Below are 20,527 nucleotides of genomic sequence, written 5' to 3'. Positions count from 1 at the left end.
CCCCCCCCGGTGCCTAGGCGCTCTCGCGAGAGTTGCCTCGCCCGCCTCGGGCGCAACAGGGGGAGCGAAGGTGAACTGCGGCCATTTAAACGCGCGGGACCTGTGTGGCTGGAGGCGGTTGGGCTCCTCAGTGGTGCTGTTGTTGCCTTGTGCCTAGTGAGTTGGGCCTAGAGTCCCACTGCTGGTGCTCCTGAGGGCAGGGCCCTCTGACTCAGTGCAGGCCCAATGGAGTGCCTGATGAAGGGCCTGGGGGGCTGCAGGTGGTGGGTGTAAAGCACTGGCTCACTTCCCACTCACTCACGTGTTTCTGCAGAGCTTTACAGGGAATGTCCTTCCTTCTGCTGTTGCTTGGCTCTGGCTGGGGGGCAGCAGCCAGCTGGTATCAGGTGGCCTGACTAGTGTAGTAAAGGTGCTTTTTTTTTTTTTTTTTTTTTTTTTTTTTTTTTTCCCCCTATCGCACTTGTCACTTGATTCAAAGCCTTAATTCTTTGGTTGGCTTCTGGTTTGGGAACACCCATGACCTTAATCTTTTAGGGTGTTGCTCCTGGGAGAGTCTCAATAGACATAGTATCAAGCTCCACACAAAAGTAGCAGTGAGGTTCTTGTCACTGTCTTCCGTTAAAGGTATTGCACCTTCTTTTACCTGGCTTTCATTTCCTAGTGTTCAGTGCTCTGTCCCTTGCCAGCAACATCAGTAAATACCTGTTTTATCACGGTGAGGATTTCAATGTTGTGCTGTACAATTCCTTCTTCCATAGGCTGAAAATTCTTGTTTTTGTTGTTGTTGATTGGGCAGCAACCCAAGGGGAGCTTCAGTGAAAGTTATATAGGTATGCCTATAAGGCTAATGGGTTTTAGAAAGACTTCCAAAGTGCTCCTGATGGTCCCTTTTGAAGTCAGGTCATCTCCAGGCTTCCTTGTAGTGGTGTTTTCTTCTTTCTTTCTTCTCTCCTCTTTTGCCAGAGTGACTGAAAAAGAAAGCTTTGAAACTGTAAGGGGGTGGGGTAACTGGCTAAATTAACTAAAGTAGGCTCAGGAGAGGAGAAACAGAAGCAGGGCACCTGCAAGGCTGACTCAAGCCATGAGGGGAGAATTTCAGGCAGTAATCCATTGGTAGGTCTCTGTTATCCATTTGAGCAGAGAACAGAAGATTGGATTTTGACTATGATCAATTTGAAGCTTTGACGCTCTCCAGCTTTGGTAGCTCTGAATCCACGAAATGTATGTATAGTAAGCTGGTAAGAGCTCTTTTGGCATAGTTACAGCCACACCCAAGTGTCTTGTCTAGCTAAGGTACATTTGCTATGCAAGTGGTAAGTTTTGTTTTGAGCACCTGTAACCATAAATGGTTTTACAGATTCTTAGCTCTAAAGGCTGTGTTCACTCTTCAAATGTTTGTGCACTATGGGGTTAATGGAATAACAAGAGTGTTTGCTAGAAACAATATGTCCTTTGTCGATAGGCCATTTAACATCTGCGTCCAGGTTTCTGCTCACAGGTGTTAGAGCAAATAGCTTTGTGCTTGCTATAAAACTGATCTCTTTCTTGAGATCCCAGCTGGCCACTGTGTTGAAAGTCCCACGGTAAGCAGTACATTTTAAGTGGTAGTAACAAGTGAGAATTTTACTGGGATCCTATGCCAAAGCAAAAAAAGCCACTTTACCAGTTAGCTTTTTGACAATTGCAGAGAAAAATTGAACTTTTGTGACAAACACACAATGCACATAAGTTGGGTATAGCTTAGGAAATCCCTGAACAGTGAATGTTGAGGCCTGAGAGTTCCAACTCCCAGAGCTGGAGCGTAGAATGAAGCATCTTACATGCTTACCCTTTTGAAATCTTTTGTCCTGTATTAGGCTACATGGATGATGGGGCAATGTTAAATGTTAGCTGTTTCAAGCTTGATATTTGTTGTTAAGGGAGAGAGCAGATTAGGCCATGTATTGGGCAGGGCTTTGAAACTGTCTATATTCTTTTATGACTGGTTCTTCTGATGTAATGATTTAATAATATATGTGGTATGACCTTCCTTCATTTGGCTGAGGACTTTGATAGGGTTCAGTATCTTTAGTAGTAACAGCACCTGAAGATGTTACCATTGTAGCCTTCTGCCAGAAACTATTGCCCATTTCAGGACTAAGTATGACAGCTCTTCAGTCTCTAGAGACTCAGGTTTCACTTAAATTGCCATTACCCTGGCACTCTGTTGTGTCTTTTGGTCCAAGCCACTGAGAATTGGCAGAAATAGCTTGCTAGAGCCTTGTATGGTTTAACTCGGAGTAGTACTGTTCTGTGAAACAAAACTATTTGTCTCATGAACAAGTGGTAGCTTGCTTCCAGTGGCAGCCCACAGAATGGCTCATTTTTTATTTAAATTTAACATTATGCAGTAAATGTTAGCTAATTGTTCAACATGATACAGCTAACATTTTGTGGGCTTTCTGCTTAAGTCAGCACAAGACAACCAATAATGGCTTTTTTTTATTTATTTATTTTTATGTCCTACAAGTCTGAAACAGTTCAAGTTCTAAACCAACTTTATGCCTCCTGAAATTCTTACTTTATTATAGCAAATAGACCTACTTGAGTTAAATCAATGAAGGAATATGAATTATGCCTCCTGAAATTCTTACTTTATTATAGCAAATAGACCTACTTGAGTTAAATCAATGAAGGAATATGAATTCAGGCTTGTAGTTTTTCAATTCATAACCTGTTTTCTCAAAACCCCCAGACTAATGTATCATTCCTGAATTTTCTGAAAAGTTAATAGGCTACAAAAATATTAAAGCTCTTAAGCAGAGTTTTCAAGTCTTTCGGAACTGAACTGGTCATCTTAATGAAGTTTGAGGCATTTAGGAAAAAGGAATTGTCAAAATATTGTAACGTGATCATTCTTGTACAGTTTGGTTGTAAACAACATTTATAACTTCATCATTGACAGGTGAGGTTTTTGGAGGCTGTTCCCAGAGTGCCACACCGGCTGTTGTTAGCCGTGCGTGTCTCAGCTCACTGCCATCACTTGGTGCTTGTTAGCACTGCTCCCATGTCAGCCACTAGGCTGTCAGGACTAACCAGTTTCCAGCTACCCAGGCCACTTACCTTAATTAAGGTATAAGAATAGTAATATTTTTTTTTCCTCTCAGGCCTCTGGTCTTTTGATTTGTGCAATAGCAACATCTATGGCTCAGAAAGCTTCACAGCCAACCCTTTAAAATCTTACATGCCAATGATCCTGTTCAGTAGACTTAAATCTTTCTAACTTTTTATGAGTTGATATTTAGCTTAATGACTTTCAAGTCTACCATGAAGTAGGAATAACTACTGAAGGACAGAATTGTTGGGAAATTCAAAACAAAAGGATGCTCTATGCTTCAGCTGTGTGCTTTAGCTTCTTCTGCATCAGTAATATAGGTTGTGCACTATTTCTTACATGGGTAAAACATAACCAGATCACTGTCTTGAAATGGTTCAGGTAACTTCAACATAGTTGAACTTTCAGTTTCCCCAGAATAAGCTGTTGGTTTTCTTCCTTGGGCTTATAAGTATCTGTTACAAACTCCAAGCTTTCAAGCAAATTGTCAGAGGCATTCAGTATGGATAGAACTTGGCAATAACTCAAAATTGGCAGCTAAACTTGTTAGAGTATTCAGTGGGATATTTTTTGTTTCCTCATCATATGACTGTGACTTGAGTACATGCTTAAGCTCAGGCTAACAGATTTTCATAATGATTTTCTCTTTCATTGCTTGAATACAGAGTCAGACTCTGGAAGGAAGCCCACCAGCCTAACTCTTTTGTGCACTCCACTAACACACTGCTCACATTTCATTGATACCCAGGAAGTGTGGAAGAAAGGAGGAAGGAGGATGTGAATCCCAAGGAGGTAAAAACACATATAAGATTTGAGTATATACAGATTTTTTGGTGAGAACGGGTAATGAGGGGCCTTGACAGTGCTTCCTGCCATTTAGCACCTCTGTGTTACATGCCATGCATCAGGGAAGCAGCTGCAAAAGCTGTGCATAGGCACTGGCTCTAAGCGGTCTCTAGTGCTGTACGACACGGCTGTTGATGCACCAGGGATAGTGATTATGTAACTGCAGGGTTATTAGCATGGTTGCTAGGTGCTTGTGTTCATTCACCTCTGGTGCTGGCAGAAGGCCAAAGGGAAGCTTTAAGTAAAACATTTCGTAACAGAATTTTTCCTGGTTAAGGGGTAGTGCTTGACCTGGAGGAGAGGCTTGGTCTCATTTTAGTACCATGTGTTGAAATGCAGGATATTTAGGTAACAGGTATTTGCTTGCCTGTGATTCTGCTAAAAGCACCAGGGGCGTTATTTTTGATGGTCGCAGGAGCCCTGGGGTGCAGGGGGCCAAGGAGAGGTTTCAGGGTGGGAGCAGGAGCACGAGTCATGTGTTTGCTTTATCCCGTGCTTAGGGTGGCAGAAGAGCTCTTGCCGGTTGGAAGGAAGTAGCGGGAGCCAAAAAAAAAAAAAAAAAAAAAAAAAAGACGATCGCTGCTTTCCCACACCGGGAGTCGAACCCGGGCCGCCTGGGTGAAAACCAGGAATCCTAACCGCTAGACCATGTGGGACTGCATATCTGCGCTTTGTGCTGGGCCTCGCCGTGCCTGCGCCGTGCCGCGCCTCGCCGGCGGCCGCACTGCGGCGCCGCCTGCCGGGGCCCGGCCGCGCTACAGCTCGCCGCGGCCGCGGGGCCCCCGCGCGCCCCGAAGCGCACCCTGGCGCAGCGCTTCCGCGTCCCGGCGCCCTGGCAGCGGACACGGGCTGTTGCAGACCCCCGAGACCGAGGGACTTGGCGGCTCGGGTCCTTGCTCCGCTGTGTAAGCCTTGCTGCAGGCTGGGGAATGTGGCCACTGCGAGGTGCTTGGCTTTGCTCCCTGCGCAGCGCTTCCAGGGTACCGTGGCGGTACAAGCAGGTAGCAGGATGAGTGCCTAGTGAATGGCACAGCTGGGGCCCGCCGATGATTTAGTGAAGTTGGGGAGATAAAGTTAGAGCAGCAATACATGGAGTGAACATCTGCTGGGGAGAACCTGGGAGATTCGCTTGTTCTGTGCATTGTAGGACTGCAGGAACCGAGTTTGTAAGTTGTGTGTAGAAAGAGACAGCGACTCCACTTATCCTATGTTACTGACTCTTCTCCCTATGGCTTTTAGTCCAATCAGGTTAGAAGAAGTTACACATGGAAGCTGTTTTGGAATAAGCCTTGGATTAAAAAACAAACAAACAAACAAAAACCCAGTAATTTTTGGTATCCATTTTCCTGTGTAGACATGCCGTAATTTATCAAGACTGGGAGTGAAGATTGAGAAGACGAGTTGTAAGAAGAATCTCTCTGGTAAGAGTTCAGGCAGGCGGTAAGAAGCTGTGGGAGTTCGGATAGAGGCCTGAGATCTAAATAATCAGGTGGCTGATATTTAAAAATGTTATTGGGGAATTTTTAAACTTAAGTAAAGAAGGCTGATGTAAAAACCCCACAGAATTTAGGGTGCATCTTCACAGCTGAAGTCATTAAATTCTGTATCTTAGTTAAAAGATGGCAGTGGAGGTTGACAAAAAACATTTGAAATTGCAAACAGCAGGATAAATGAAGTCCAGGCTAAACAGGGTACAGAAAACTAGGTAACGTACACAAATGTGTATGTTCTTCTGTACAAATTCTTGCAATCTGAAAATAAGGTGGAAGAACTGAAATGCCAAATTTTAAATGAGAGTAAGGATATCAGAAATTAATGCAAAGCAAATAATCAGTGGAACGCTGTAATAGCAGGCTACAAATTATATGGGAAGAACCAGGCCATGCTTGTAGAAGAGTGGTGCTGGATGACAAAAAAAAAAAAAAAAAAAAAAAAAGGCCCTGCCTTGTCACTGTAGACTTGCCTGGAAAGCACTGGGTTGTATCTGACCTTGGTCACATCACTGGATCTGCTTCTGCCCTGTGCATTGCCTTCCCAGCTTGATCTCAGCCCTTCCTTGATACCATGAACTTGCCTGATGATCTGCACTCAGGGCTGCCCGCCTTGGGCCTGCCCTGCTTGGGATACCGTGGGGCTGAGCCCTGCCTGGTGAGGTTCCCCGCTCTGCCAGCTCTGTTATCACCTCTGGCTCCCTGTCCCTTGGGGAGCAGCCATCCCTTCCTATGCCCTGACAGCTGTTCGCTCTCTTACCTGGCTATGGCCTCCTATGGGCCCGCTGTCATAGGCGAATTGCCCAGTGGGCATATCTCTGAGATGTTGCTCAGACCTAAGCCCAAGTGTTTCCTCGGTTCTCTATCAGTAGCTGTTTACAAAGGGCAGCCACGGAGGTGCTCAGGCAATAGATACTGCATCCAGGTCATCAGTACCTAGCGTTTGTGTGTAGTGCAGAAAATTAAATACAAAAGCCTGTTTGTTTAATAGATATCCAAGACATTAAAAAACTAACAAAGAACAGCTTTCAAGGTGAATTGCCTAAAGCTAAATGCCTGGATGCTTGGAGGAACTGTGCTTGCCTGGCAAAATGAGTACAACAAATGCAAACCAGAAAGTTTGGCCTTGCAACCCTTGCAATTACTGGTTCAGACACTTCACTTCTCCCTGCTTTACATGGTAGGGCAAAGAACTTGCTGCCATTCCCATTGATTTCAGTGGGATCATGGCTGGTCCTCAAAACCTTAAATGTATGAGAGGAGATAAAACATAAGGGGTAATATGCTGCCTGAGTATCATAAAAATGATCCTTCCTCACATTTAGTATAGGGTATTTTGTTATCAAAATGTATTAGTAGACTGAAGATGTGCAGATAGAACTGAAGACATTATCTGAGGAAAAAAAGGATTAACTTCAAGTTTTAAAAAATCAAATCAATATTATTTCACGAAAAGGGTATGATGAAAAATAACCACCTACAGATATTTCAGTTGAGGGTATCCATAAGCAACAAAATGGAAAAAATATATATATTACATTGGAGACTAACAGAAATAAAACTGAGAAAATCAATCATATTATAATGCAAAACATCCTGACAGAACCTCTATTAGAAATTTGAACAATCTCACAAGGCACAATAAGCCTAGAAGGAACTATCCCTGGAAGAGCTCCCACACTGCTAAGAAATAGAGTAGTTGACTTAGCATGTCCCAACCACTCCTTAACTCAAGAAGCCTGGCAGCAGGTCACTCCTCCCAGGGTTCTCACAGAAATGGAAATTCATTTAGTTTAAATCCTGTAGGAAAAAAACATCAGACCATAGAAATAGCTTTAGGAATTACTGGTTCTGTTTGTGGCTAAAACAAACAGAACTCGATTCTTGGCAAGTACCTACAGGTACATATTACATCATCTGACAAAAACATCAGTTGAAGGAAACTTATCTAACCAAATTGCCAGTGGGTTAGGCAGCTATTGTAGCCCTGGTAGGAGAAGGAAAATCAAGTTAAAGTAAGATAAGACCTCTGTGTTACCACTGCTCAGGTGGCTGTTTGGGTGTGTGTGACAGTGGCTGCTCAGTCTCGTATCATCAGCCTCAGTCACCTGCCTCTCAGCATGCACCCTCTCCTCTGGACAGTTGGCCCCCAGCTCAAGCCAACTGACATCAGGACTTGTGTAGCCAACCCACATGCATAGGATAATTTCACGCTTTAGGGTACAAAATGTCTCCCCCAGGGGAAAAGCACTGTTACCCAGCTTGTGCATTTGGACTGACTGGTAAATCCTTAGAGGACATAGATTAGCGGGCTTTGCAGCAGCAGGACTCTTACCAGGCATAAAGAGGTGTGAGAGGCACAAATAGAGTAGAAATCCTCTGGGAAACTGTAACTAATGTGGTAGGGACATATGCACCTTATTTTGGAAAGGTTTCTGCTTTCCTTTCCATGCTCTAGCCTGGGTAGAGACCATGGGAGGTTTGAAGCAAGGCAGGCAAACTTCTGCTGTGGACTTTTTCCCAACTTTCCTTGCCAACAGCCTTAGAGTTTGGTTCATAGAAAGTGACTTGGGAGCATGGACTTCCCTCAGTACTCTGATCAAGTCAATCTAATGTTTCAAAAGGTGCATTCCCACTTCAACCTTTTCCCCCTGTTCTTTCCCCACCACCAATGTATGTCCGCTCCTCATCCTTGTCCTTGTTCTGGTGCTTGTCTGACCATCCAGTGAGCCAATTCAGGTTATTAGTCTGGCAAAACACTGCTCACTTCTGATTTTCTGGATCAGTTTTGTGCCAGTTTAATGAGCTTATTAGTTCACTCAGGCTTGGACGAGCACCAGGACCAAGACTCTGAGTGGCTGGAGTGTGCGGGGAACAGGAGTGCTTCCTCAATGTGGAGCGAGCTCTCACCTCGGTTCAGCTGTTTCATCTAAATACACCCTCATTTCCCCTTTTAGGGTTTGTAGTTGCTGCAGAAGTATCTTGTGCCTTTCCCAATCTTTGCAGCTCCTCTCTAAAAAGGCAGAGTTCTCTTTGCTATGGCAAACAGTAACCCCCTGCTCATTCCACAGCTTGTAGGCAGCCAGGGAGCCACAGTAGCAGGAAAGATGGCAGAAATCTCTCCTGTATGTTTTTAGTCACAATCTGTTTTAGAAAGCAGGAGAGGAAACAAAGAGCATTTGCAGTTCCATCTGTTTCCGTGTCCCATGCTGCTAAAATTGGGTTACAGCCAGCTGTTGCCATTGCCAATTGGTAATGTGATAGGATGACAGCTTACTTTGCAAGGGAGATGAAGGCAGTAAGAAGGAAAAATCTGGGATAAGGATGATTTTTAAAAAGTCCCATTGCAGAACATCTGGCTCATCATACAAATCTACATTTTCCTAACTGTAAAAAACCTGCAGATTGCTGCTTAAAAGCATATATTTCTACAAAATGGCCAAATATCCCTACCAGGTCTTCCCAAATGACAGTCCTGGGCTATTTGTTGTCTATAGCCAGCTTCAAAGCACAAACTGAGTTAATTAAGAATGGGAATGTTTTTGCTTTGGCTCATATATTCTAAGACCATTTGTTAGAAAGGACTCTCATACAGTCCAGGTCAGCCTGGTCCCTTTCAATAAGAAAGTATCAGAGACACCTGATACAAGATATCAGTGCTCCCAAGTAATGGAGAATTCACCACATCTATTTATCCAGCTGGAATCTCAAGCACCTTGTCACAAAATAATAGATGTGCTGACTGGAAGGGACCTTTGGAGGGCTTTAACTCAAACTCCTGCTTAAGTGAGACTATTGCCAACAGCAAAGCAGGTCAGCCAATGGCTTATTTTGGCCATGCTTCGAAAATCTCCAAGGACAAAGAGCCCATCACCAATGTGGATGATCTGTACTCCCTTTATCTTGTTTCCTAATAGAATTAAGAACTGTCTACTGTGAGAAGTCTTGCCTGCATGTAGCATTCATAGTTGCTTGACCTATTTAACGTATGGCTTTCACAGTGTAGGACATTCTTGAGTATTAATGCCTCCTTCTGTGCAAACCCATTACGCAAGAGAAGCGGAGCAGGTCTGGTGATGGTAACCAGACACAGCCAGTGTCTGCCAGCAAGCCCACAAGGCAGGTTTGAGGTAAGGTCGGTTGATGGGTCAGGGGCCAATGTATCACACAACACAGCTAACAGTTGCATTCACACCTGAATGGAACTATTACTCCCCCCTTGATATATGCGGAGACACCTTGGGGCTGGCACTGTGCTGGACTGCTTGCAGCCTGTGCAGTCTCATTTGTTAGCAGAGTTAGAGCAAGGGCAATCCCTGCCCTCCCAAAGGTAAAACAGGCCCAAACATCCAGGTCAACATGCTAGTGTGACTCTCGGCAATACTATGCTTTCCTTACCTTTCACATTACAGGTTCTTCCAGACCCGCAGATGAGGAAGGCCTCTCATTCAACTCCAGCTGTAATTTCATGATGTAGAATGTGTGGACAAGTATAAATGTCCATCAGTTGAAGAGCTTCATGAAAAGGGGGATGGGTGTATGGCTCTAGATAGAGTTTCTTCCACATGGGACCAGCATCTGAAGGAACAATTAAAGCATAGTATCAAGGACCTGGATGTTTTCACAGTTCTTCAGCGATAGTTTAGGAAATGTACTTTAGCCAAGAACAAACAGCAAGGGGATAGTTTGGCCTGGAAACATTGATCATATATCTCTTAATTTATCTTACAGTGGTCTAGTATTCACAGCCTCATAATTCATGAAGGCTGTTTCTTCCAGTCCTTTGTAGACAGCTTGGCTTCACTCTTAGCAAAAGGGCCAGGGATTTATAATCTGCTGCTCTTGGAGACACTGTGATGTCTTTAAAATGCTTTTAAAGACTGTTATAGAGACTTCATTTTCTCCTTCTGCAGCCAGTTTGGGCGTACTAATGGCAGGCATAATGACAACTGGGCCTGATCTGCCATGCATTTGTCAAATGGTGACCCACCAATAACTTTGGAGGTCTTCACATGACCTCTTTATAGTGTTGTACCAGTTACCATTAGTAGGTGTTTTCCTCAGCCCATCACTGCAAGAGGTGGGTAGGGCTATGACTGCATTATCTTCTGTGCCTCGGGAGCAGTCCTTAAAACAAGCAAACAAACACATACACACACACCTTTCAGTTCTGGTATTATTCCCCTACACATCCACCTAAATATATGCTCCCAGTGACCCCAGTGCAGCCTCAGTGGGCTGGGTTCCAAGGGAGGAAATAGGCACCTTCTATTCCCAGGATTTCTCTAGTTCCCATTAGCTTCTCCTTTCTACATCAGTTGCTCTGCTATGCACTGCATGTAGCAAATGTTGCTGTGAAAGTCCCTAAGAAAGCCACTGCAGAGGTCCTACTAAAGAGACATTTTCTTCTAGCTGCTTAATTTTTCCCCTCCAGCATTCTCTCCTCCTCCCCAAGTCACTGGTATCCACACAGCTCCCAGCCACCAGCACCCCTCTACCTCTAAGAGACAGCCCTTACTCTGACACCTTTGTGCCTGCATCCAAGTCACAGTGTCATAAACCCAGCTATTGAGCTCAGTAATTGAATCCCCTTTCACTCAGCCTGCCTCTTCCAACAGTGAGGCATCTCTGCTCCTGAGAGTAGAGTGTTCTTGGTGCCAGAGGGTATATGACCACCCTCTGGCCTTCATGGTTGTTTCCTCACTATGCCCTCCTACTGTATGACTTTGTGTAAGACAGCATAAGGCTGCTAGCTCATGAGTAGGACTGGTCTGAGGACATCATTTCAATGACTGCTCTGTGTTCCTGGGCACCTCCGGGCCAAATGGTTTAGCTCAAGAGAAGAGACTTTCTGGGAGCACTGACCTGCTTGCGCTGGGCATGCAGGTGCTGCCTTCTCCTGGAGCAGGTACTGCCTCCATACAGTGAGCTGGGAGCACCGCGGGCCCTTGCTGCACACTGCTCAGAGTTTGGAGAGGTGGCTTGTTTCAGCTCAGGTGCTTGGAGTGCAGCTCCACAGTGACAGGAGTAAGGTGGGAAACAGCTAGAGGAGCAAGAAAAATGACTGTGGGATGGGTGCAGGAATGGGAGGATCTCTTAAAGCAATGCATGTAGAATCACATCCTAAGAGTTTTAGCTACAAAGCTCTGGCAGTTAAGCAGTAACATTATAGATTCTTCTGCAGTCCTGCCAGAAGTGTAGGTTGAGAATAGCCTACATGTTATCAGCTCACCTTCAAATACACAAAATAAAACAAGAACATTGCAGAAAGAATGAATGTTTGCCTGGTCCTTCCTGCAGCCAACTTCCCATGTACCATGTTGGGTCACTCCTTTCTGGGACTCCCTCAAGCTGAGGCTGTTGCAACCTCCCCCCATCTCCCCAGCTTCTATTTTCAGTCTGCCCAAAGTGTGGAGACTCTTGCTAGCACAGCAGTGTCAACTAGTAATTTTGATACACCAAGTCTATATCTTTAAGAGCCCTTAAATAGAGGCTGCTATGAGCATTTTTCCAGTATTACTGTTTCTTGCTGAAAACAGGTATAGCCTTTATTGGCAAAGGCCCATAAGATCTGTATCCATACAAGGAGAGCTGCCAGTTTAACTACATTTTAGAGCTACACCAGCAATCTTTTGTTTCTAGTGCAGACCTGGTTTAAGTCTGCCTTTTCTGCTCTCCTAGTTTATGTCCCATTCCTTGAGTTTTGTAACCCTGCAGAACTCAGCCCTTACCTGCTTAGAGGGCTTACCCTCTCCTGCCAGTGCCGCAGGACAGCATCCCCTCCCCACACTGCTCGGAGCCTTCCTGGCCCCCCACAGAGGCTCTCCTTCCCCGCTGGCCTCTGCTGCACAGCAGCCTGCCGGGCAAGCACAGTGCAGCTGCACGCCCAGCCAGCAAGCAGAGTTGCCATGATCTCACTGTCTCTCTATTTGTTATTTAAAAGTGCAGTGGGACTTCACATGAATGTCTTCAGATTAAATTACTCCAAAGTTATTTAGTAGTGCCAAAACACCGTCTGCTAGAGAGCACACCAAGTGCTCTATCAGTCTGTTCAGAAACCCTTGCCAGCTGATTCACCCGCGGTACAACATGATTAATAAGATGAACAGACTCATTTCTGACTCTATCAGAAGTTTGCAGTGTTGTGTGATACAGGCCAAAAATCACTCTGCTAGTGGCAAAATCCACCAAGTATCTGCCAAGTCTAGCACTCCTAATTAGAGGATCTGAGGAATTCTGGACAGCTCCACCACAAAGATTTGCTTACTCCTGGGGTTGTTCCTTTTCTGGAATAACAGGACCCTTGTATGACTTAGGTATGAACACTGCCACATTTCAATAAGCATTTAGATAACAAGTACGGCACTCCTGAGACCTGCTGTACCACTGTGCCAAGTGACACTTTCCAACTCGGTGGCTGGCAGAAGCATGAGCTGATCTGGCAGGGCTGACCTTTAGTACATAGCTTGTTTATTTGGAGTATTCATGCTGGCTGAAGTCTTTCATGATCGACTGGAGCAAGGCTCTACCTTTTCCTAAGGCATTAGACTTGCTGTTCGTACACTAACAGTTGATCTGTGCAGATGCAGGGGACATCTCCTTGGTATTTCTGCACAGACTTGACCAGACTGATTTTTATTCCTGAAACAAATAAACATAGAAAGTCCTCAAAATCTTCCCAGGCAAAATTTCTAGGGAAAAAAAGAGAGAGTCTTGGCAAACTTAGACAGTGAGAGTCTTACATTGGAGATCCAGGCTTGTTATCCTCACTGCATGTCCTGAGAGCCCTGGAAGGAACTTTGCAGGGACAGCTCTGCATCTAGCTCAATGCCACAGCAAAGCAAAGACAACAACATCTCTCAGCACTCCACACTGATTCAAGGTCCACTTGCCTAAGGTCCACTTACCATCGCTACTCTTTTAGGAGGTCAGAAAAAGAAATGTCAGAAAGGAAGAGCTGTTGAAGTACTTTGCACCATTCTGGGCAGCTGCTTATTTCGAATCAATGCCCTGTCTGCTCAGCGCACTCTAGGGAGGGCCATGCGGGAGCACAGAGATTGCAGGGAACAAATGATTTACCAGGGCAGCCGGTGATCCAGCAAAAAGCTCAGGCTACATCTGGGAACAGCACCAACTGCAACCTCCATGCAGTCTTAACAGACCTAACTGTTCAAACTGTTTTATCCTCGTTTCAGACACATTTTATTTTTTTGAACAGTGTATTTGTTTAGAGAATCACTTTTAAGAACACAGGAGTCAAATCCAAGGAAAACGTGCACCTATTGTGCATGCTCTAGCATTACACAGGCTTGTTTTAGTTTACTGCCAAAGGCAGGTGTGTAAAAAATCTACATTACGGGTGTCTCTCCCCCCTTCAGGTGCCTCCAACTACCTGTGTCGTACGGTACAACTCTTGCAATTAACCACAATTTTCCTCCCAAGCAGGGTCATGCAAGTTGACTATTGCTATTAACTTGTAGCTCAAATAGCTTAAACAGTACCAAGCAGCCTTTTCAAAGAAAAAAAAAACCCCCAAAAGATAAAGATCTTAGGATATTTCTTGTACTAGTTTGTGGAAGGCTTTGAAGGGACTATTGCAGCTCTGTTTCTTGGGGTATACCAGGATAATTCTTCTTTATGAGAGTCAAGTGATTGATACCAAACAGGAGATCCAGTGCCATTGTATTGGCTTTTGTATAGTATCTCTCAAATTCAAATACCACAGGGAAGCAGTAATTCCCTTCTGGGGCAATGCACATCTCAGATCTGAAAGTGGAATCAGCTTTCCACCAGCTGATTCCTGTTCTCTTGTGGAAAAGGTGATTTTGGTCATTGTGGAATTTTCTTTTGAAACAAAACCAGAATGAGGTCACTAATTTCAGAAAAGACAGCATTGTCTAGCCTCTCTGTAGCTAAATGTTGCTGTCATTTGAGACCCAAAGTACTTATGTCATAGCTCTATGAGCTTTGTGAGCTGGTAGAGCTACCAAAAGGATAGGCCTGGCCTCCTCCTGTCCCAGCCACACCAGCGTGCCAGGCTGCGGTCCCTCTCCCAGCTCCTCCAAAATTTCTTGTCGAGGTCCTGCTCCACTTCTCCCCTCTCCTCTTCATTTCCACAGTCCTCATCCGTGGATCCCCCAAGTTGTGGGATGCCCTTGTCTGTGTCCTCCCAGCCCAGGACACACTGGTATCCGGAGAAAGTTGAAGAGGGTGATGCCAGAGCTGGGGGCCTGCTTCCGCTCCCTCGTCTGCTAATGGCTCCGAGTCCGGCTGCTGGGCAGCACCCGCCACGTCCACACGCCTCCGGCAAGAGGGAGAGGTGGGTGCTGCCCGGAGAGCTCCGATCTGTGTCCTTCCTGGCTGCCATCACCATCGATTTTCAGCTTGTCATCCTTTTCGTCACTGGCTGTTGCCACAATGCAGTCTTCTCCTCCTCATGCTCCTTCTCCCAGTGCCGAGGGCCTGATACCTCCTTCATCTCCATTGTCAGACGATCCCACAGGATCCTCCTCCAGCTCCTGTGCAAGCAGGAGGGCAGCTGCAGGCTGGCACCCAGGCTGAGACTAGCCCCACAAATGCAGAAGAGGGCGAACAGAGAGGTGGGGTGGGAAGAGGACAGGGCCACCTCATTCTCTGCCTGCACCAGCAAACTCCCGGTCAAGCTGACTGCCCAGCCAGGGCCTCTGCTGAAACGCCGTGGTCTTCGCCGCACCTTGGCGGCGGGGTACGGGCCCCGCTCCAGAGGCCCCGCAGCGTCCGTGCCCTGGCGGCCCGCTGGGACGAACGCCCGACGGAGCACCTCACTCGGGGAGCCCCGGCATCGCAAACAGGAGCCTCCCGGCTCGTCGGCCGCCAGCGCCGCGGGTCGAGGCCCTCCGCAGGCTCGGGGCTCGGCGCTGCCCCGAGCAGGGGCCGGGGCGGACGCGCCCCGGCCCGGCCGCCGCGCTGAGGCACAGGTGGCTCCTGCGCCGGCCCCACCGGCAGCCCGAGGCCGGCCGCATCCCGCCTCCGCCTCCGCCCGGCGCGGCCCGGCGCGGCCCGGGACTCCGAGGTGGCGGCGGCCGGAGCGCCCGCAGCCGCCGCCAGGGGCTGCCCGCGGCCCGCGGGCCCCGAGGGCCGCGCCGCGCCGCCCGCGGAGGGCGGCCCCCGGCAGAGGGACCCGGGGAGCGGCCGGGGGTCCCGGCGGCGCTGGGGGCCGCCCCCGGGCGGGGCGGCGTCGGGTTACACATCCTGCCCCGCCGCCGCGGACGGAGGGAGGGAGCCGGGCGGCGCGGCCGAGCGGGCCATGGCGGAGAGGTGAGTGCGGCCGCCCCGCACCTGTTGAGGCGGGCGGCGGGCGAGGCGCGGCCCTCGCCGCCTGCTCGGGCCGCGGCGGCGCAGGACCCCCGGCGGCGGCGGCGCGCTCAGGTGGCGGCAGCGCGGCGCTCGGAGCGGGCCCGGCCGAGCGCCGGCGGCCCGCGGCGGCCGCAGGCGAGCTGGGCGGGAGTCGAGTTTGGCTGCTCGTTTGTGGGCAAAAGGGGCGGATTTTGCCCTGCCCTGTCCCTTCGGCTCCCCGTCGAGGCTGAACTCGTCCCTGAGAGAAGCCTGCCGGGGCAGGCGGGCCGGGCTGCGCCCTGCCTCGGAGCGCGGAGGGCTCGGACGGCGGCAGGCTGTGCGGAGGCTGCGTGCTTGCCCCCGCCAAACCGGCCCTGGTCCTTACGGCGTTTGGAGGGTAAAGCAGAAGCGAGAAGCATCTCCTTCCCGAGTGACTTTCTGCAGCCTGTCCCACGCGTTCTTACAGGTGTCCGTCTCTAACGTCAAGCGCTGAACCAGAGCCGTCCTTCCCCGCTGCGGCTGTTTCAGACCGGGCTGTGCCTGGCTTGCAGCAGCTCTTGGGCGGATGGGGCGTTTTGCACTTGTAGGTGGTTTTACGGCTCTTAGAAAGAACAGTTCTAAAACACCAGTTTCCCCATCAAACCCAGGAATGCCTGGAGCGGGTTAGCTCCTTGCTAACCCAGTGCACAGTGGAGGGTCACCTGCTGACGACCGTCCAGGTAGCCAGGCCAGCTCCCCAGAGCGCGTCAGGCTGCCGACAACCACAGGGAGACTTCATGGCTCCCTTGAATAACTCCATTCAGAAAGATTTCCTTCTGATCACTGTGCAGTTCAGTCTATTGGCCAGCAGTAGCTGAATAAAGCTATTCCACTGGGAGGAAGGTACAGAGGCTGGCAAAAACACCGTCTTCCAGGCAGCTGATGCCAGTTGCCTCTGCGTTGTTTTGCCTTTTTTTTTCTTTCCTCCATGCATGAAAAGCTTCGAGCAGTTTCACATTCTTGTGAGCACGGCTCTCCCCAGAGGCACAAGATTTCACCTGCCTTCTCACGTTGTCTTTGTCTGGGAGAGAGAAGGGAGAGCTGCACTGGCGTCCTGCCTGGCGCCTCTGCGATGGGGCAAGGTGGTTGGAATAGTTGTTAGTTGTGGCTGCAGTAGTCGTTAGTTGTTTCTCTTAATTCTGTGGGTTTTCTTTTTCCTGCATCTCTCCCAGCAGAATGCAATTTGAGTTAGTCTGCAAATCACAGCTTATCTTGGGAAGGAATATCCAATCCTTTTGAGAGTGGATGTAGAATACCCAAGTTTATCCAGAGCGAAATGGTTAGTACAAGCTCTGAAGTCTGCCAGCAACAGCAACTTGTAGCTGTTGTTGTCGCCTCCGTGTTGGTGACGGCAAAGGACATTCGCTGCTCAGAGTTCAAGGTTGCAGGTTGTTCGCTTCAAGGGATAAACTGGATGAACTGATAAAGCAGCTTAGATTTTGGGCTGTCCTTCTCCTAGCTAGGGCAGCCAGAAGCAGTACAAAGCTTCTTGTGCTGAATTTTCCCTTGCTAGACTGGTGTAAAAGACTGACGGTCTTTTTGGTGTTTTTCTGTGTTCGTTATTTGCTGAGTTGATGAAACGGCTCTTGCCTATCGGTTGGATCTAGGCTATCTGAAGTGATGCTGAGATCACAGTGGATTATAAGAATGTGGATTTTTAAGCCAGGTTTTTGGTTAGATAGTTCACGTTCTGCGTTCACAACAGGTTTATTTAACTGAAACAGATGTGTTGGCCTGAATCGTAAGCACATAAGCTGCAGGAAAATCTAAGAATGTTGGCCTGATACTTCTTGTAAGTGGCAGAGTTTTCTGGTCATCCTTGTTATACAAAAGGCTGCTTTCAGCCTGACAGTTGTTGGGTCTGCAGCTCAAAGCCTTGCATAAGACTTGCACATATAATGCGCCAAAAAGACAAGAAGAATCCGTTTTTCCTTAGGACTGTCATACTTGCGGGGCGTGAGAGGCAAGTACATCCCATTCAACTTATATATCGGATCTCCAAAAAAATGTAATGTGCTATGGTACAAAGATGAAAAAAATAGAGTCTCCTGTAATGAACTGTTAGTTCAATGGGTAAGAAAATCTTGCACTGTTCAGTGTATGTGTGGCTGAGCTTTAAGGCATTTTTTGGATCAATCCTGATGTTCCTAGGGTGCTGGCTTTACTTGTTTGCCATAGTAGACAGTTGTCCCAATTCTGTAAAGTTTTGTGTACAGAGGAATGGCTTTTTCCTCATAGAGCAATGGTGAAAGAAACAGCAGCGCTGTCAAAGGGCTTTGGGAAGGATTCGTAAGATCTGAACTAGCTTTAGTGGAATTGCTTCTGTAATTACAGAAGCGTATAAACTGCTGCAAGAGTCTAGCTCAATAAATGTTATATGCAAGTGCAGCTCAATAAGTATTGTATGTTAATGAACTATTTATTTGAAGTCACAAAAAGAAACATCGTATATATTTCTTGATAGGTAAATGCATTGGTAAGGATACTGCTTGGTTGCCATTTTATCTGTGGTGAAAAAAGCTTTTCAGTTTGGACTTGTCATCCTACTAGCATGTTTGGGCTCCTGAATTAAACAGCCTCGAGAAGTAAGCAGAGGGATGTTCCGTAGCCTGTACCCAAAGTCCTAGGAAGGACTTCCATTGCTGAAAGCCTGGTAGCTGGATGTGCAGAAGGATTAACTGGGGATGGTACTGAACCTACCCATTCAGTGGGAAAAGTGGTGATCTGGTTGCCCTTTTCCTCTGGTTAATACAAAATGTAAAGGATTGACGTGCTTTATTTTCTGCTTATAATGATGATATACTGAAAATAAGGCCCATAATTTTGTCATTGAATCTCAATGCTTTAAATATGAGTTTGTTGCCAACAGCAAATTCAGGGGAGTTAATCCATTTTTTTCTGAATACTAGCTTCTGTGTTGTTGGTTTATTTTTTATTTATTTATATTTTTTCAGAGGCTTTAATTTAAGAATGAGTGAAAGCTTCCACAATTCATCAGCCTGCCCCAGGATTGCTGACTGACATCTTACATCTGAATTCAGTTGTGGCTTTACAATGACGGGGTGTTTGGCTTCTAATAGTACATAGGAATCTTCCTCTGTTGTTTAACGCAGATCCTCTGAATTGGATCCCTGTGCCTGGTCTGGTTACCTTGTTCTTAACTGGCTTAAATGGGGCCATGAATAGATCCCTTTTCTGTAGCTAGCTGTGAACGCAGGATGTGCTTCTGCTCCCAGCTTATCCAGCTCTTGTGTCTGCTAGTTGAGCCTCTTCCTACATGAGCAGTCTTGCAACTCAGTGCACTTCAAACAAGCTAGACAAGCAAAGGTGTCCATCCATCTTTCTCAGAGTACAGATGCAGGCAGAGGTAAGTGCAGGTGTAAGAGGTTATCAGCAGTCTGACCCTCTGCTGCTCAATTCTGCAGGTCGTCACTGCTCTGTCTAGTCTGGGAGTGACTGGCGAGAGTGCCGATGCAATTCTTCTGGGTGAAAAGGCTTAAGGGTGGGAGGCCAGCTGACTTTAGGTGAAACTGGGAGTGTATTTTTGCTTCAGCAATTCTACTGCCAAGTTGAGGAGGCAGTAACTTTTGGCAGAGAAGTGGTGACACGCTATGGAGGGTAAGGTGGTCATCTTTTCTGCCAAGACTTCTGTATGTTTTTTAAATTGGTCTTATTAGCAGGACCAGCATGACCTGGAACTAGATGCTGAGGTGACACCTTATCTTTAGTTGTAGCATTTGACTCTGTATGCAGATAAAGCCTAGTCCTTGAGCAAGCACTGTCAGACACACCAGACTCTTCTGATGGAAACTAGTCAGAAGTTCAAAGGAAAGAAGTGTTGTTTGCTCCTTCTCTGTGCTCTCCTTTCCCAGGGCTTCCATTCCTGTTGTACTACCCAAAAGGCTTTCTTGGATGATGATGCAATTAGGAGGAGATATTTACAAGCTTTCATGAAGTAAATACGTCAGAATTCAAAATGTTCCATTTAGGCTCCATCAGTCCTTCCCAGGTAAAACACAATTACTTGAGCCTTGTTGTGACATGCATGTGTTCATGTTTCTTTAAAAAGCCCTCCAGGCAGATCTGAATAGTTAGCAAAGTACCTTTTATTTGTAATAAAAATAAATTCCAGAGCAAATATTGGGATCCGGTTTTAGCTGGATTCATAGAGGGTTTCTGAGCTCCACTGCTATTACTTGTGTATTTGATACTGGGTTTAATTTCTCTTCTTGTTGGGATGAGCAGAAAAGCAGTCCACCTGTAAGAAAAAAGGCTTTACTGTTCCAGCAATTTCTTGTACTTTTTAGTAGTTCAGTCATGAATATTCACTAAAGTAATTTTTCTGATCATTTTTATATATGTCGTGGGGAAGAGTAGTCTTCTGCTTTGGGAAGCTTCTTAAAACAGTTAATTTTTGAGTGGTAGGAATGGATTAACTAAAACAGCAGATATGAGGTCCATCTGGGCGTTGCATCTGGCACTAGACACTGTGGTTCAAGAATTAAATTGTTTTGCACTTGATCTCTTTCCTGCAATCGGTCTTTCCCTCATGGGAGAATGGGAAAATACCACTCTTTGGAATATATTGTCTCATCCTAATTACTATTCCAAGTGTCTGAGGTTACTGATTTAAGGAATAACAGAATTGTTATGTTTCCAATTGAATATTGACCAGCAATTTCCAATGTAGCTGGTGTAAAACACATCCTGAGATCCCCCAGGTACTCTCCCAAGCTTTTTTCTT

The 20,527-nt window shown here is 46.7% G+C and overlaps 1 protein-coding gene, 1 long non-coding RNA gene and 1 other non-coding gene across 5 annotated transcripts in view; 2 read left to right on the top strand and 1 right to left on the bottom strand.

Moving 5' to 3' along the window:
* The first annotated feature begins 18 nt into the window (after positions 1–18).
* Positions 19–11,703, top strand: LOC134147813 (uncharacterized). Of its 2 annotated transcripts, none has more exons than XR_009960075.1 (4): positions 19–70; positions 3,760–3,886; positions 5,295–5,361; positions 9,843–11,703. It is a non-coding gene; the product is annotated as an uncharacterized LOC134147813 (long non-coding RNA). The 2 variants fall into 2 exon arrangements; XR_009960074.1 differs by lacking the exon at positions 19–70 and adding an exon at positions 81–156.
* TRNAE-UUC (transfer RNA glutamic acid (anticodon UUC)) lies at positions 4,525–4,596 on the bottom strand. Its single transcript has one exon. It is a non-coding gene; the product is annotated as a tRNA-Glu (tRNA).
* Positions 11,704–15,669: 3,966 nt separating the features above from the next.
* Positions 15,670–20,527, top strand: part of LOC134147650 (rho GTPase-activating protein 39-like) — a 67,516-nt gene continuing 62,658 nt past the window's right edge. For both annotated transcript variants that reach the window (XM_062589014.1, XM_062589013.1), the window contains exon 1: positions 15,670–15,726. In XM_062589014.1, coding sequence (XP_062444998.1) covers positions 15,716–15,726 — 11 coding nt within the window. In that variant the 5' untranslated portion in view covers positions 15,670–15,715. The remainder of the gene's footprint in view (positions 15,727–20,527) is intronic.

The sequence above is a fragment of the Rhea pennata genome, chromosome 16, assembly GCF_028389875.1.
Source record: "Rhea pennata isolate bPtePen1 chromosome 16, bPtePen1.pri, whole genome shotgun sequence".
NCBI classification, from domain to species: domain Eukaryota; kingdom Metazoa; phylum Chordata; class Aves; order Rheiformes; family Rheidae; genus Rhea; species Rhea pennata.
The sequence above is the reverse complement of the archived record's forward strand: the minus strand, read 5'-3'. Positions and strand labels throughout refer to the sequence as shown.